Source organism: Aedes albopictus, chromosome 3 (assembly GCF_035046485.1).
Source record: "Aedes albopictus strain Foshan chromosome 3, AalbF5, whole genome shotgun sequence".
NCBI lineage: Eukaryota > Metazoa > Arthropoda > Insecta > Diptera > Culicidae > Aedes > Aedes albopictus.
This window is the reverse complement of record NC_085138.1, coordinates 131694256-131710898: the sequence shown is the minus strand read 5'-3', so window position 1 is coordinate 131710898 and position 16643 is coordinate 131694256. Positions and strand designations below refer to the sequence as shown.

At 39.0% G+C, this 16643-nt stretch overlaps 1 protein-coding gene across 1 annotated transcript; it reads left to right on the top strand.

Annotated features, from left to right (window-relative positions):
- Positions 1 to 900: 900 nt before the first annotated feature.
- Positions 901 to 13681, top strand: LOC109431868 (sorting nexin-13-like; the record flags this gene model as incomplete). The annotated part of the gene is given in 5 exon segments (XM_062855619.1): positions 901 to 1242; positions 1321 to 1427; positions 2858 to 3343; positions 12385 to 13077; positions 13139 to 13681. Coding segments are annotated over 5 exon segments (1942 nt in total), but the record flags the coding sequence as incomplete, so codon positions are not given.
- Between the last annotated feature and the right edge of the window lie 2962 nt (positions 13682 to 16643).

Below are 16643 nucleotides of genomic sequence, written 5' to 3'. Positions count from 1 at the left end.
GTTGGTCTATTGTTGCATTACTACGTCGTTTGTGTATGCCGTCAACGTCCGAATCGAGCAAGTGGATTTTCTCGAAAACTGGGCAGAAATGTACGAAAAATAAACGAACAACGTCATTTTTCTTTAAATTCCGGAAATTTGTTACTTATTCGATCAAAAGAGTCAACCATTTTTTAGAATGAATCGAAAGCGATTCATTCTCAAAATGTAATCTGTTTTCTCATCTCTAGTGCTGACTCACCTAGTAGACTTTCCAAAAAATAATAAGGACATATCATCTGCGTACACAATGAGGTGTACTCCCGAGGGTATGCGTTTAAAACCTGAGTTCATCGCGATGAGAAACAGTATGGCCCAGCCTAACAAAGTAAATTTAGCATTGGGCGATTACGTTTTCTTGACGATTTTCATTAAGAATTTATTTCTAAGTGTAACGTCTGTTTTTTTTTTGCGACAAACCCCTGCGGGATGTCATTCTCGAACATCCTCGGAGTGGAGGTAGCTCCTGCGTTCAAAACTGGAAAACTGTGGCTACGTGGGAATTTGACTTAGCTAAACACACATCCTTTGTACCTCTTGAGGGTTGTAGACCGCGCCGTAAATAGGTAAAAGAACGATTCCGCGCCTTAGCAGCACCAAGGGGTCGGACAGATCGCATTGCATTGGAAAGGGCGGGACACTGTTTAACCAACGATTTATAATTAATTACATGATTGATTAAATAACAAAAATGTTGCAATCGAGTCAGCAGCCACCGATAGTATGAAATTTATATAGAGTATCATTCTATCAACACCATCTGGTGCCAGGTCTCAGAAAACTGAGAGGTCTTCGCTTTTCCATCCTCTACTGTCGAACAGCTGATTGCCATTTTACAGGATCCATGCACACTAGTATTCGTGAAGGCCATCGTCGCTGTCAAACTCTTGTCAGATTTGCAAATCTCTTTGTCAATACATTTAGAACACTGCGAAAAAAGTGAAAAAAGGAGTGCTATTCCGTCGTCGGTTGCTTTTTCGTCTCGGAAAAATATGATTTTTCCCTCGATTTTTAGTTCAAAAATAACGGTGTTCCGGTGAAAAATATGAATTAATCAGCCGCCAATCCAGCAGCAGTGGATTCAAACGAAATGGAGTTCAAATATGCCAGCTGGATCGTACTTACCGTGGGAGTGTCCATCAACATCCTCGGACTGTTTTGGTTCATCGCAATCCTAATTGGTCTGGTTGGATTTCTTATCGGGTGAGTCAATATTGATAGTGATAATTGCTGGCCTAGATTGATTGCAATGCTTTTGCAATTGCAATTGTTTGCTTGTAGGTTTCTGACCATTCTTTATCTGCAACATGGAGATTTGGACAAGTTTCTCGACAGTGGATTGCTGGAAAATCCTTTAGACGAACCGAAAACTCTTGGTCTTAGCATTGGTAAGTGATGATTGATTTCTGTGTTTATGTCGAAATGATTGGCTGTTACTTCCTTGTTGCTTTCGCATGCATTCATATTGTTCACATTTTTGTGTCTTATTTCTCAACACCCCTTTCTGTTATAGTAGGGCAGGTAAAATTCCTTTCTCGCACTGACTGGTCAGGTGGAGTTGGTTTGTTTTCATGTTCTGTTGTCTTCCGTATATTTGTTGTACACTCAGTTTGTTTGTGTGTGAGTGCGAGGCGGCATATTCGGACGAGTTTGTTTTGATTTTGCTTCGTGCCGGATTCGACACCTAGCCGAACAGTGAGTAACATAAGTTAATTTTTACTTTGTAATTTTATTATCTGGACGTATAGATGGGCTGAAATGCTCATGAGATCTTGAATAAAGACTATATTGGCGGTACAAGAGAGGCACTGTGTATTCACTATCTATATGCGCTTTATTAACGATATTTTATTACCACATACAATCACTCACACTCCAGAAAATAATAAACAACTTCTATACATTTGACTGATCCTAGACGTAAAGAAACACGGAAAACATAACGAAGTAATTTTCATCATCATTATTATTATTTTTTTTTCATTATAACATACACGCCCATCAAAGCAACCGCTTTTTCATTGCTATCTCTGTCACTCTACAAAAGGCTCCATTTAAAAATAGCTATTATGAAGATGAGCCACTTAAGGCCGCACGGGACGACGTGTAATTTTTCCTATCTTCCCTCTCTTTCTAACAATTTGCCTCGCGATTTTGAAGAAGCAAATATCAATTTCCACTGCACTGACGTAGCTGAAACTTTAGTCGATTGTGCACCAAAAGTGAGCAAATGAACGATCAAATTTCTAGCCAATAATATGAAGTAGAAGTTGAGATTTGCATCTTACTAGCAAAAGAGCAATGGCGGATGATTCAACCACCGTCCCGTCCGGCCTTAACTTCATAATGGGTATTTTTAAATGGATCCTCTAGTAGTGTGACAGAGATAGCAATGAAAAAATGTGTATACTTTGACGGGAGTGTGTAAGGTATCACAGGAACAACTCAAAATTTGTCATTTTCGGAATTTTGATGGTTAATGATGAAAAACTGGATTCTTTCATTTCACAAAGGCCCGATCCGGATTTCGTTGAGATACGCGAGTTCCAAACATTCTTTTCATGATAAATAAACGTAATTTAATATGAGTGATTCGGTAGCCCCAATTTTCAATTTGGCCAAATTAATTTGTACGTACATGAAGCTTATCTATGCGTCCGAGACTTTACTGATTTTAATTCAATAATTTCTTGCATCAAAATTTTCGTGTGTTAACTTCCCGTCGTAAGATAATGTCCAACGTGGCATCTCTCATTATCCATTTGTAATCTTTCTCTTATTATGTCCTCACGCTTCTCACACTTTCCGCCGCCATCAGTATGCGACCAGAAGCCCAGTAGTATGCTATTGATCTCACCTAACATTAAAGTCCAAACTGAGTCCCGAAAATCCCGGTTGCACGCGTTGGCCTCCTCTGAGCAGGGCAAGCGACGTAACCTGCTGGACGCCGGCATCGAACTACTCTTTAAGAAACGAACCGGTGAAGGGACGTCCCCTTCGGGCAGCAACGGAAGTACTAGTGGAACGCAACAGACCAAGTCGTCGGGCTCGGGCCTGATAACGGATAACCTCATGCACAAGGGCCATTTGCACTTTCACCAAAAGGATTATAAAATTCTAGATAATGCACCGCCAACGGCTTCGGCACGGGAGCAACATGGGAAACTGCTGTCGCCGAGTGAAGAAAAGCCGGGCCGATGGAGACCATTTGAGAACATCAAAATTCATACGGACAAGGGAAAGACTATACAGTTACAGCAGCAATCACATCATGATGGTGATCGGTTGCAGAGGAGAAAAGATGGTAAGTATGAACTGGGACATTATCGTGTAGGTTATGTGTATTCATCGTTATGTGCACGCTTCTGCAGGTGATGGTATTTGTCATTTGTACTCAAAATTATCCAAGAATAGATCCTGCAATTGAATGTAAAAAAGCATATTTATATAACCTCTTCAACGACACAGTCACAAACCACAAGCTTGCTTGAGCCTGTTACCGGTCTGGTTGACACTATCTTAGACAACGCCATATACGCCATACTTGCCGTTTTGCAGGCGTATTCAACGTTGCTACCGAAGTTAAGCTTGTCATCGATCATGACACTCAGCTGCTTTAGTTCGCTTGGAGTTGATCGTGCACTCGCCCGTAGAGATTACCACTTGGGCTTGTGATTGTTTACTACTTCCGTTTTGTAATGGGTGATTTTTAGCTGTCTTTACGTAATCCAATCCTCCGCTAGTATGGAGCTTACGCTTGCTCGGGACTATTGCCGAGTTATTTAACATTATCTTTGACAATGTCATTATCGCCATGTTTGCCCTTTTTTCAGGCATATTCCACGATGATCATGACCCCGACTTGCTTCAATGTTCAGAGTTGATCGTGCATCCGCCTGTGGTGATCACTGCCTGTTGTTCAGACTTGCGGTTGTTCACCACCACGGCCACCTCCATTTTGTGGTGCGCGAAAGCCAACTTTCTCGGTGTCTAGATTAACATCCTCTCCAGTATCCGGCGCTCTCGATGACGGCCCAGCTGAAGTTCTTGGACGCATTCTTTACGTCCAGCGTGACGACCACGCAATAGCGGATTCTTGTTCGCTTATTTTGAAGCACTATGACGGCCATTTTGGTTACAGCCCTAATAGCGTCCACCGTTAATCGACCTTTCTGGAAGCCGAACTGGTTATCCGAGAGTCCAGAGTCATTGGACTTCTCGGTAGAGACCATCAGCCTCGACAGAATGATCCGTTCCAACAGTTTTCTGGCAGCGTCCAGAAGTCAGATAGGTCTGTATGCCGACGGATTGCCAGGTGGCTTCCCGGGTTTGGGCAATAGAACCAATATTTGTCTGGATGAATCCCTGCAGGAATACCTGAAGGAAACCCTGAAGAAATCCCTCGAGAAATTCCAGGAGAATTTCTTAGAGGGCTCCCTGGAGAAATTCTTGGATGAATGCCTGGAGCGTATTCTGGAAAAAATCTTGAAGGAATCCCTTGGTGAACTCCTGGATGAATCCTTGGAGGAAATTTGGAAGGAATCCCTCGAGAAGAAACAACTTGAGGAATTCCTGGAATAATCCTTAGAGAAATTTCAAAAAAAAAAATTTGGCAATGCCTGGAGGATCTTTTGGGAATATTCCTGGTGGAATCCCAGGTTGAACTCTTGGAGAATTCCATAGAGGAATTCTTGAAGAAATCCCTGAATGAATCGGTGGAGGAATCTCTAGAGGAATTCTGGGAGGAATCTCTGAAGAAACTTCTGAAGAAATTCCTAGAGGAATTCCCCGAGAACTATTTCTGGAGGAATTCCTAGAGGAGGTCTCAGAGGAATTCGTGGAGGAAACCCTGGAAGAAATCCCGGAGGAATTTCTGGAAATTTTTTTGAGGAATTCCTGTATAAATTCCTGAAAGAATTTATGAAGGAATCCATTGAGGATTCCGTGGAGAAATTTCTGAAAGAATTGCTGTAAAAATTTCCGTAGGAGTTCCTGAAGGAATTCCTGGATAAATACCTGGGGTAATCCCTGGAGAAATTCTTGATGGAATTCCCGGAGCAGTCCCTGGAGAAATGCCTGGATAAAATGCTGGAGGAATTCTTGGAGGAATACCTGGAATAATTCCTGAATAAATTCCGGGAGGAATCCCTGGGGGCATTTCTGAAGGAATACCGGGAGGATTTTTTGGATAAATTTCTGGAGAAATTGTCGTATGAATTGTGGAGGTATACCTAAAGGAATTCTTGGAGGGATGCAATCCCAAGAAGAATTTCTGAAGGCATGCCAGGGAGGAACCACTGGAGAAATTCCTGGGAGACATGCGTGTAAGAATTCCTGGAGAAATCTCTAGAGAAATTCTTTGAGAAATCTCTAGAGGAATTTCTGTAGAAATCCCTGTATACATTCCATGGGGAAACCCTGGAGGAATCCTTAGAGAAGTCCCTAGCGGAATTCCTAGAGGAATCTCTAGAGGAATTCCTTGAGGTTCTTAAGAGGATCTTTAGGAATCTCTGGATGAATTCCTAGAGGAATCTCTAGAGGAATTGCTACAGGATTCCCGGATGAATCCTTATAAGAGTTTTTAGAGGAATCCATGTTGGAATTCCCAGAGGAATCCTGGAGAAATTTCTGGATGAATCCCTTGAGGAATTCTTGGAGGAATCCGAGAAGGAATTCCTGAAGAAATCCAAGGATCAATTTCTGTAGGACTTATGAGAAAGGTTTAGGAAGAAATCTTAGGAGGAAGTACTGAAAACATCGCTGAAATTTCAAAGGAAATCCTGAAGGAATCCCAAAAAGAGTACGCAGAGGAACTTTTGGAGCAATCCCTGTAGCAGTTCCTGAAGGAATCACTGGAGGAGTTCCTGAAGAAACCCCAGGAGGAAACTTGAAAGCAATCCCAAGAGGAATATGAAGAGATCCATGTCTGAAGTAATTTCTGGAGGAATTGTTGAAGGAATACTTGGATGGAATTCTGGAAGGAATATATGTAGAAATCCTTGATGAAATCTTTGATGGAATATCTACAGAAATACCTTAAAGGATCTCTGGAGAAATTCCTGAAGGAAACTCTGAAAACAACACTAGAACAATCATTGGAGGAACCTTTGAAGATATCCAGGACAAATATCCGAAGAAATGTCTGCTGAAATCCCTGGATGAATTCTTAAAGGAATCTCTGAAGGAATTCAAGATGGAATCACTGTAGCAAGCTATGGAAAAATTTCTGGAGGAATTGTCCATATTCATATGTAGTTTTCGAAATTAGAAACAAATCTAAAACAGTCATTATGATTCCTCAAAACTACAATGCCTATTTGCATATTCTGCCCCCCCCCCCCTGGAAAAATTCCTAGCTCCGCTAATGATTTTACGACTCTGTGTCGAAAATTGAAGAAACGTTGAGACAATGCATTCTGAAGAAAAATTAAAATGCAATATTTTTGAATCTAAAGAAAAATCGAATGTAAAATATCGATTCGTTCGATTTTGTAGGGCTTCAACATCGATTCAAAAAATCGATTATTCGAAACAAAAACATCGATGTTGCGAACATCGATTTAAAATTGCCTAACGTTAGTAGCAGCTAAAATTCAGAGGCCGCATTTATGAAAATTATGATCTAAACACATGCCAAGTCAAAACCGTAATAACAGTATTTTGTCGTTTTTTTTTTGCTTCTGCATAAAAAAGTGCAATCAACGGATGTATTCCAAAAATTTCATCAAGTTTTTCTTTCCAAGTATTCCTTGAAGGGTTTCTACGAGAATTCCTTCGGGCAAGGTAAATACTTACATACCTTCCCTTGGGGGATATGTATGACGATTTATCTAGCAGTAACTTAAAAGCCTTTTGCAAAAAATCCTCTAAGATTTACTTCAGAACTTTTTTCATGGATTGCTTTAGAAATTATTCTAAGCATTGATTTCGAAATACTTGAATTGATTCCTTCAGGAACACCACCAAGAATTTCTTCAGGATTTTTTTCCAAAATGTATCAAGGAATCTTTCAAAAATTCCTTCAAGGATAATTTTACCCTACAAATTCTTTCAAGCATTCCTTCAGGAATACCTCTTCGGATCCCTTCATTAAGTCCTTCAAGGATTATGTCATGAAGTCCTTCAACGAATCAGATGAACCTTAAGAAATTTCTCTAAGGATCCTTTTAGAGACTTCTCAAAGAAAGAATGTTGCAGGAGTTCCTCATGGAAAATATCTTTGATGAATTTCTGAGATCATGCTTGATCAGGTATGACTCTTCAATGGATCCTTGTGAGATTTTTGAAGGAGTTTCGGAGGAATTCCTGAAAGAATCCTTGTAGAAATGCTTGCAGGAATTTTTGGAGGAAATTTTAAAGGAATCCTCGAAGAATCTTCTAGATGAATTCTAAGATGTACTCGGAAAGAAACATTAGGTTGATTTTGGAAATATCTTTGATAACATTCTTGACAGATAACTACAGTACTATGAAGTAGTAGTAGAAGTACTGGATGTTTTACGAGGAATTGCGTAAAGGATTCCTGAAGAAATTTTGAAAGCGAAGGGAGTTCTGGAAGAATCAATTATGAAATGCCTAGATAACTTTTCAAAAAATATCAATGGCATGAGTCCCAAAGAATTCCTCTCAAATTCGTTGATGCAAACCAAAAAACATTTTCAAAAGAATTCCCATTCAGTGGAAAAATTCCCGCTGGAAGCCTTGGGGAAATTCCTATAAGACCCCCTAAGGGAATTTGTGCAGGAATCCTTTAAAGATGAATGTGCTTTTGTTGGATTATCTGAAGGAAAACTTTGAGAAATCCCTGGAGAAATGTTTGTAACATAGCGTGTAAAATTCTTGAAAAAAAAAGTTTAAATATTTATTGGATTTTCTTAAGATACATGAACGAGTTGTGAAAGAGGAATTTAAAAAACTGCGTAATCTTTGGAAGATTTCATACAGTAATTATTGGAAGAATTTCTGAAGGAATCTTTGAAATCCTTGAATAATGCTTCGTAAGAAATACTTGAAAGGACTTGACTTTAAGAAAATCGCTTGAGGTATTGCAAAAAGAACCCTTGCAGAAATTTCTTAAAACAAATCTTGAAGGAATTTCTAAAATAAAATCTTGGAGGAATTTGTTAAGAAGTCTTTGAAGTAATTCCTAGATAGTAATTCCTAGATGAATCGTAAAAGATATCTCTTGGAGTTCCTCGTTTGGAACAAATGCTTGATGGAATCGTTAAAAAAAAATCTTAAAAGTTTCGTGAAGGAAAAATTGCGTGTTATCGCTAAGTAAATATTTAATGGTATCAATAGATGAAAACCTTGGAAGAATACCTAAAGAATTCATTGAAAGAATTCCAATAAAATTTCTTGGAGGAATTTCTGTGAGAATTCTTGAAATAATTCTTACAATTTTTATTAGAATTTTCCTCCAGAAATTTCTTTTGATTCATTTTCAGTAATTGCTTTGAAAATCTGTGCAGCAATTCGTTAAGGAATACCTTTGAAAATTTATTTGGAAATTGCTTCGGCAGTTATTCTGAAAATTTTATTCGGAAATTTGTTTGGGAATTTTTTTCTAAATTCATTCTTCATTATTTTTAAATAAATTCTTTGGCAATTCTTTTGAAAAATGTCTCAGCTATTGTGTTCGCAGTTCCTTTGGTAAAAAGAAGATTTTTTTAGGAACTCGGTTATAAGTTTCATTGAAAATTCCTACGACAACTTTTTTGAGAAATTGTTAGGCAATTCCTAGTGGAGGCTCGACTGTATCGTTTCAACTATCGTTAAAAACGGCTACGCAGTCTTGAAATTAGCTAAAGATGTTTATTACTTGCCCAACGTTTCGACACGGGGTTAGGGTCTCATTCAGGAGGAAACTAATTTGGTCGTCTTATGTTTTGTTTAACTGTAACTGTCCTGTCATTAGTTTGTTGGTACATGACTTATTTGGCTGTTGTAACTTTCATTGCAAAATGTCCGTTGAAAGTTATAACAAGTCAAATAAGTCATGTACCAACAAACTAATGATAGGACAGTTACAGTTAGACGAACCATAAGACCAAAAACTACCAAATTAGTTTCCCCCTGTAGAAGACACTAACCCCGTGTCGAAACGTTGGGTAAGTAATAAACATCGTTTGCTAATTTCAAGACTGCGTAGCCGTTTTTAATGATATTTGGGAATAACTTCAACACTCTTCTCGAAACTTCTTCCGGGAAATTCCTACGAAATTTGATTGGGTAATTCATTTGGCATTTACTTTAGAAATGCATTCAGTGAATTTCCTGTGAGCTACCCCGTGAACATTTTTCATATTATCTTTGGCGGAGTTTTTTTTGGCAAAACCTTTGGAAATCCTTTTAGCATTTTTTTTTCAATTCCTTTAAGATTATTTTTGGGATTTTCTTGTACATTTTTTTTAACTATTTCGGCAATTTCTTCGAATTTTGGTTCGGCAACACAATCGGAAATTTCTGGGCAATAATATTCGAAATTGACATGTTTTTTTTTTAGAAAATATCTACGGCATTACTTTTCGAAATAGAAATAGAAATTTATCAGGGAAATCCTGCGGGATTCCTTTCAGCAATTCGTTTGGAAGTTTCACCGGCAGTCTTGCTAATATACCTGGCAATTATTTTTGTAATTCTTTTAATAGTTCCTTTCAAAATTCATTCGGCAGGTAATCTGAAAATTCTTCAGTCGATTCGTTTGTAAACTGAAGCGGTAATTTTAGAAAATGTCACCGGTAATGCTTAGAAAATTTGAGGTTCTATGAGATACACTCTTGTGAATTTAAAAGAAAATCAAGAATTTACAATGGAACGGCTGAAGATTTTTTTAAAATAACTTTATTATCAAGAGCCGAAAGCCGTAGAAAATCTCAAAAGAATTATCTAAGAAAAATGTTTGAAGGTATACCAGTAGAATTACTTTGGGGAATTTCTGTGAGAATTGAAAGATTACTTGCATTTTTTTTTTAATTTCAATCTGTTGAATCCTTGGAGAAATGACAAGAGAATTTATAAGATGAACTATTAAAGAAACCTTTGTAAAAACTCCTGAAGGAAGTTTGGGAGGAATTTGTAAAGGCATCTTTGAAAGAATTCCTTTAGAATTGCTTGATGGAAACTTAGAATGATTTTTTAAAAGGTTTTGCGTAATTTTTAAGGAGTCTTTAAGGAGTCTTATCAAACGTCTTAATGGATATTTTTAGAAGATCTCCTAGAGGAATTCTAGCGAAAATTCCTGAAGAAATCCTTGGGAAAACTCCTAGAGTAGATGGATATTAAAGAATTCGTTGGAAGAAATCCAGAAGGACTTTTGGAAGGAATTTCTACCAAAGTTCCTCTTAGAATTTTCTTAGAGGAACTTTGGTAGGGATCCTTGGGGGCTGTCCATTGATTACGTAAGGTTTAATGGGGGGATGGGGGGGTTTGAGAAATCTTAAGCGCCATACAAAAAAAATTGGGTTCTCATACAAAAAATCTTACCAGGGGGGGAGGGGGTATCAGAAAATCGAAAAAATTCCCTTACGTAATTAATGGACAGCCTCTTGGAGGATTTTTTAAAATTATTATCCAATGGATTCATTGGACATTTCTTGGAGGATATCTAGGGTAAATTGATTGATTGATTGATTTGTCTTTATTAAAGAGACTTTCAGCCCTTGGCTCTAGGATAAATCTCTTAATAACACTTTAGAGAAACTCCTTGAAGAATTCTTGCAGATTTAAAAAAAACGTTGCAGTAATCCTTTGGGGAATTCTTGGAGGAATTTCTAAAGAAATTCTTAAGAAATCTTTAAAGGAACGCTAAGATGAGGAATGAATGCTTGAGGAAATGCCAAGATAAATTCTTGGATATATCTATGGAGAAATGCTTGACTTCCGTAGAAAAATCATTTAAGGGATATTTTGAGGACCTCCTGAAAGAAACCATGGAGAAATGTTTGAAGAAATTCTAGAAGGACTTCTCTTCCTCTCACGGAATTCCGATGTAATTTCTTGGAAAAATATCTGGTTCCAAAAAAATCATTGGAAAAATTTGTAGTGGTTTTTTCTAGAATTTCTTAAGATTTCTTTGATCTTATAGATGAATCCTCAGAGATATAATTGAATCTCTGATGGACTTCCTGAACAAATGTTTCGAGAAATACTTGATAAAGCATTTGCATGAATCTTTCAAAAAACTCTAAAGTACTTTTGAAAACATGCTCGGAGAAAACACTGTAAGAATACCTGATGGAGTGTTTAGCGAAATACTGAATGACACACTTCCGTTAACCACTTGAAAGATTCTTGAAGACAAATTATTATTCAGAAAGACTTTTTTTTAAGAAAACGGTAAAGCAATCTTTGAAGGACTTGAAATTTCTTAATAAATTCGACATTTTTCTTAGAAAATAATCTTACGCTCATTGATGGAACTCCGGGATGTATCCTTGCAGAAATCCCCGAAGAAATTCATAAAAGAATATACATAGAAAAGAATTTTTAACCTTCCGTCAGTCAGTTGGCCACCACCGCCAGCATCACGCTAATGCTGAGTTTAAAAGTCGATATTTTTTTCAGCATTTTGTACAAAATACAAAATAAAGTGTGATCATTTGAGAGTTAGAAGGCTAGACTTATCACTGTAAAATATGTACATCTGTAATTTTCATGAGGGCCCACAAATTTGGTTCTGCACCGGGCCCCCAAATTCCTAGCTACGCCACTGCAGCCTACCCTGATGTTGTCAACTGCAATCGTCTTGTCCAACTCCCCAACGGGGAGCTAGATTGTGGCAGTCTGCGTTCCTGCCGGGCCCTTTCACAGGCGAATCTATGCACTTGGTGCATCTACCTCATATTGAGAACTGAGATAATTATCTAAATTTTTTGTTGAGAACAAAACAGAAGCTGAATTTATTGCGTACTCTTCAACTTGTGAGTAATTGAATGATATGACTTAGACATTGAAATATTACGAATATCACGCCAAAGCGAGAATAGCCGGATTTGTATTCCAGTGGCCATTTCTCAGATAATTTAGTTTTTTTAAACTAAATGGTGATATATTTGTCTTGAAAAGGTGTTGTAAGCGTTTAACTTTTATTTTTTAATTTTGACATTTTCAAGAGAGTGGAGCGAACCTGTTGTGATAGTTAAAGCACGTGACTATCACGCGGATGACATGGGATCGAATCCCACTATCGACAAACTCACAAAATATGAGTTCTTCTTTCGGGAGCGAAGTAAAGCATGAGTTCCGTGATGAACTAGCCTATCTTTATAATCTGGTTCACACAGATAAAAAATATAAGACTGCTTTGAATCTTCAATAATAAAAAAACGTGTACATATATTTCAGTGGGTGCCGTTCAAATGGGTGAGGAAGTGACCACTGGTGCCAGTGCATCGCCGTTAGCATCATTCAAATCTTACATCACCCATCCGGAGATCCTTCTACACCGTGACTCCCCTCCTGGATCTCCGAAGAAGAAAAAAATTCTCAGCGGAAACAAAGCCGTCGACAAGCTGATCCACACTATCGTAGATTACGTAATAAGAGATTTCATCGACTCGTGGTTCACGGCCGTTTCGGACAGTCGCGAGTTCAGCGAAACCAACATCCGTACCAGTATAGAAACCCTGATTCTCAAAGTGTGCCAACGGGTGAAATCCGCCGAGCTGCTTCCCCTGATGACCACCAAGCTGATCGACGACTTGGCCCGGCACACCCGATTTTACCGGTTGGCCACTCAGGAAAATAGCTCCAAGCAAACCAATGGAAACGATCCGAAAAGACTGAAGATTCACGAGAAGCTTTCGCCGCAAAAGCGGAACCAACGTGGAAATGGCCATCGGCGAAACAAAAGCGAAACCGATCTGACGTGGCACCTGGGGAACGCGGCGCTGCAGAAAAACGTGGCCAATTCCAAGTTCTACGGCGTGCAAGCGGATGAACAATCGTTGCTCGATCCGGATACTATGCTGTTGAACTCGTTTTTCGGATTCTGCGATGACTACAAACAACAGTGTATGGATGAAGAAGAAATGCTCGGTAGGTATCAACAGACCTAATGTCATTGGATCAACCTTTACGGTTCTCTATTTTTTTCCAGAGTACTTCAAAAGCATCGCGGAAACAGTATTATACTTCACCCTTCCCGAGGAAGATTTCAACTGCCAGACGCTGCGAGCCCTGCTCAGCAACATCTTAGCGAACAGCCTCCTCAAACCGCTGGTTTCAACCCTAACCGATCCGGACTTTATAAACCTGCAAATTGCCAAGCACTTCGCCAAAGATCCACCAAGTGGAGAGTTTCTGCTGAAAATGATCCGCCAGTCGCACGATCTGTCGGAGCTGCGAGCCTGTCGACAGCTAATAACCAAAGAAATGGACGAAAAGTATAAGATTAAGAACTCCGGTGCCGAACTGGCCAGCCTCAAGTACACCCAGAAGTTGATCGATTTGCGCATCAGCCATCTGCAGAGCAACAAGAGTGACCTGGGCAAGACGAGCGAGCTGGACCGGGGAACGCCTAATTTGCTTCATCTGGGCCTGGATATCATTCTGCGCAAAGATCTGGCGGTCTCGTACTACCTGGATTACCTCAGTGTGCTGAACTTGCAAAAATATGTGTTGTTTTACTTAACTGCTCAAGGTTGGTGTGGGCCTATAATTTCTTGAGGTTATGGAGTTAACTGTGATTTCGTTTTAGAGTGGAAATTTACAACGATTCAAAGTTTCTCCGATATGCAGATCAATAAATCTAAACTCAGTCGGGAGGAGGTAATGCGGATTATAAGAGACAAAGCGAAGAACATATTTCAAGAGGTAAGCCGAGTGTTCTAGTATCTTAAGTGAAGCTCCTGATGCAAAGTCCTGGCGTGGTCGACCTTCTTTCCCCTGAAACTTGTTCGTGGGTATATTTTTTACTAAAATTCAAATTCAAATAGGTAGTAGCGTATTTAACAGTGAGGTAAACCTCTTTGTAGGGATCCTTGTTTACAGCCCTAGCTATTACGGCGGAAGAGGCAATGCGCGGAGCGTAGTTTGCGAGAGCCATCAACAAAGTCCATGCAGGGCTGCCGGCCATGGAAGTATCTGCATTAGCGTTGGGCAAATTTGAACCGATGTTCGCAACATCGATGTTTTTGTTCCGATTAATCTTTTTTTTTTTGAATCGATTTTGAAGCCCCACGAAATTGACCGAATCGATTTTTTACATCCGATTTTTCTTACGATTCAAAAATATTTTTTTTAGAATGTACTGTAGGGTTTTACCATTAGAAATTTTACCTAAAATCGAGGTAAAATGTACATTAAATCGATGTTCATAAAATCGAGGGTCCATATAATCTAGGGCCTACTAAATCAAGCTATACCTGTATATCTCAGGTTTCTTGGGCAACCCCTCCCAGGAGTCTAAGTGAATCTTTCTCAGGATTCTGAGGAAATCCTTTTTATGGTCGAGAAAGTCCCTTTCAGGGCTCTAGCGCATCCTTCTCAGGATTCTAGGTCAGTCCATCTCTGGATTCCGTTGTTCTTTTGAGAATCCCTCTCAGGATTCTAGTTGAATTCCCCTAATAATGTGGAAGATTCCTTCTTAGGGTCCCTCTCAGAGTTCTGGGGCAATCTGATTCATGAATCTAATGGGATGTCTTTCAATACTGCAGGAGAATTTCTTGCAGGGTGAAGCAATCCATCACAGGATTCAGGGAGAATTCCTACTGAAAGAGTTCTCTTTTCTCTTTTCTGCGATAAGGTCTCTCAGGATGATGGTGTGATAATTTTCAGCATTTTGAAAGAATCTCTCACAGAATTTTAGAGGAACCCACAAAATTAAGGAAGAGGCCCTTTAAAAGTCCTAGAGGAATTTTACTCAGCAGTATTATAAAGGAACACCTATCAGAATTCTACGGAATCTCTGGATTCTAAGGAAGCTCATTTCAGGATTTTGAGGTATTCCCTACCAGGGTTCCCTACCAAGGGTGAAATCCCTTTCAGGATTCTAAGAAATTTCTGGATGATCTGGGTTGATTCTGGAAAACCCTCACTTAGGATTCCACTCTGAATTCTGAGGAAATCTTTCTCAGCATTCTCAAGAACTTCTCTCAGAGTTCTTGGAGTATCATACTCAGCATTATCAGAATTGTGGCGGAATTTTCTTAGAATTCTGGGGGAATATCTCTTAGGATTCTGGGGGAATCCCATACACGATTCTGCGTAAGATCCTTCCCAAGATTCTCTGAAAATTTGGCCTCCTGGGAAAATGATTCTGGCGACCATGATTCTGGAGAAATTCTTGGGATTCCGGGGCTATATTTTTCGAGATTCTAGTGCACTTTCTTTCAGAGTTATTAATTATTGAATAATTTCTCATGAGATTGTGGACAGAATTTTCTAGAGAAAATTGCATTTTGCATTCCTCTAAGGGTTCGAAAGAAATCCTTCTCAGCATTCTATGAGAATCTCAGTAGAATTCTGTTTTCTGTATTCTGGAGCAGCTGCTCGTTAAAATCCCTTTCAGAATTCTGGAAAAATCCCTCTTAGTAATCAGGAAAAATCCCTGATAGGATTATTGGAAGATTCTCTTGTAGTACTGCCGTAAAATCTAGAGGAATCACTCTCAGAGTTCTGAGACAACCCCTTTCAGGAGTTCAGGGGAGTCCTTTCAAAGATTATGGGGGAATGTCTTTCCGAAATCTGCGATAATTTTACTGTTATGTGGGAATATCTTTTAGAATTCCAGGATTCTCAGGGATGCTGGGGAAGTCCATTCTAGAAGTTTTCATAACCCCTTCCAGGGAGAATCCTCATCAGATTTTCGGAAAATAAACCGCTTAGTTTAATAGATATATATCTCTCAACAATCTAGAAAAAAACCCTTTTATGGTCCCTCTCATGATTCTGAGGAAATCACTCGTAGAATTCCACCCAAGATTTTCGGGGAATTCTGGGAGAATACTCAAAGCATTCTGGAGGAATTTTTCTCAGGATTCTGGGGGAATCCTATCTTCCAGAATTATATGAGAGTATATCTCAGGTTTCCATGGCAGTCGCGCCAGGTATTTTGAGGAACCTTTCTCAGAATTCTGGAGTAATCCTTCTTAGAGTTCTAAGCTACACTTTGCAGGATTCTGGGTAAATTCTTTTAAGTATCTTGGGGAATTCATCTTAGAATTCCAAAATTCTTTTTTGTGGCAATCTTTCTCAGTATTCCACATGAAATCATTTCAATAATGTGGAAGAACCGCACTTGGAATTTCTCTCAGGATTCTGGAAGAATTCATCTTAGGATTCTGGGATAACCGTATTCAGGATTCTGGGATAACCCTTCTTAGGATTCTAGAATATTTTGGGAGAATCCCAAGGGAGAACTTCTCTTAGGACTTTGAGACAATCTATCACAGGATTTTGGGAGAATTCCTCTCGGGACTCTGAGACAACCCATCTCATAGATATGGAGTAATCTCTCTCAGGATTCTAGGAAAATCCTCAATGGAATTCTGAGAGAATTCCTACCAAGGTACCGGAAGAGTCTTGCTTTCTTTTCTAGGTAAAGTCGCTCAGGATTCTGGTGTGATCATTTTCAATATTGTTAAAAAATATCTCATAATTCT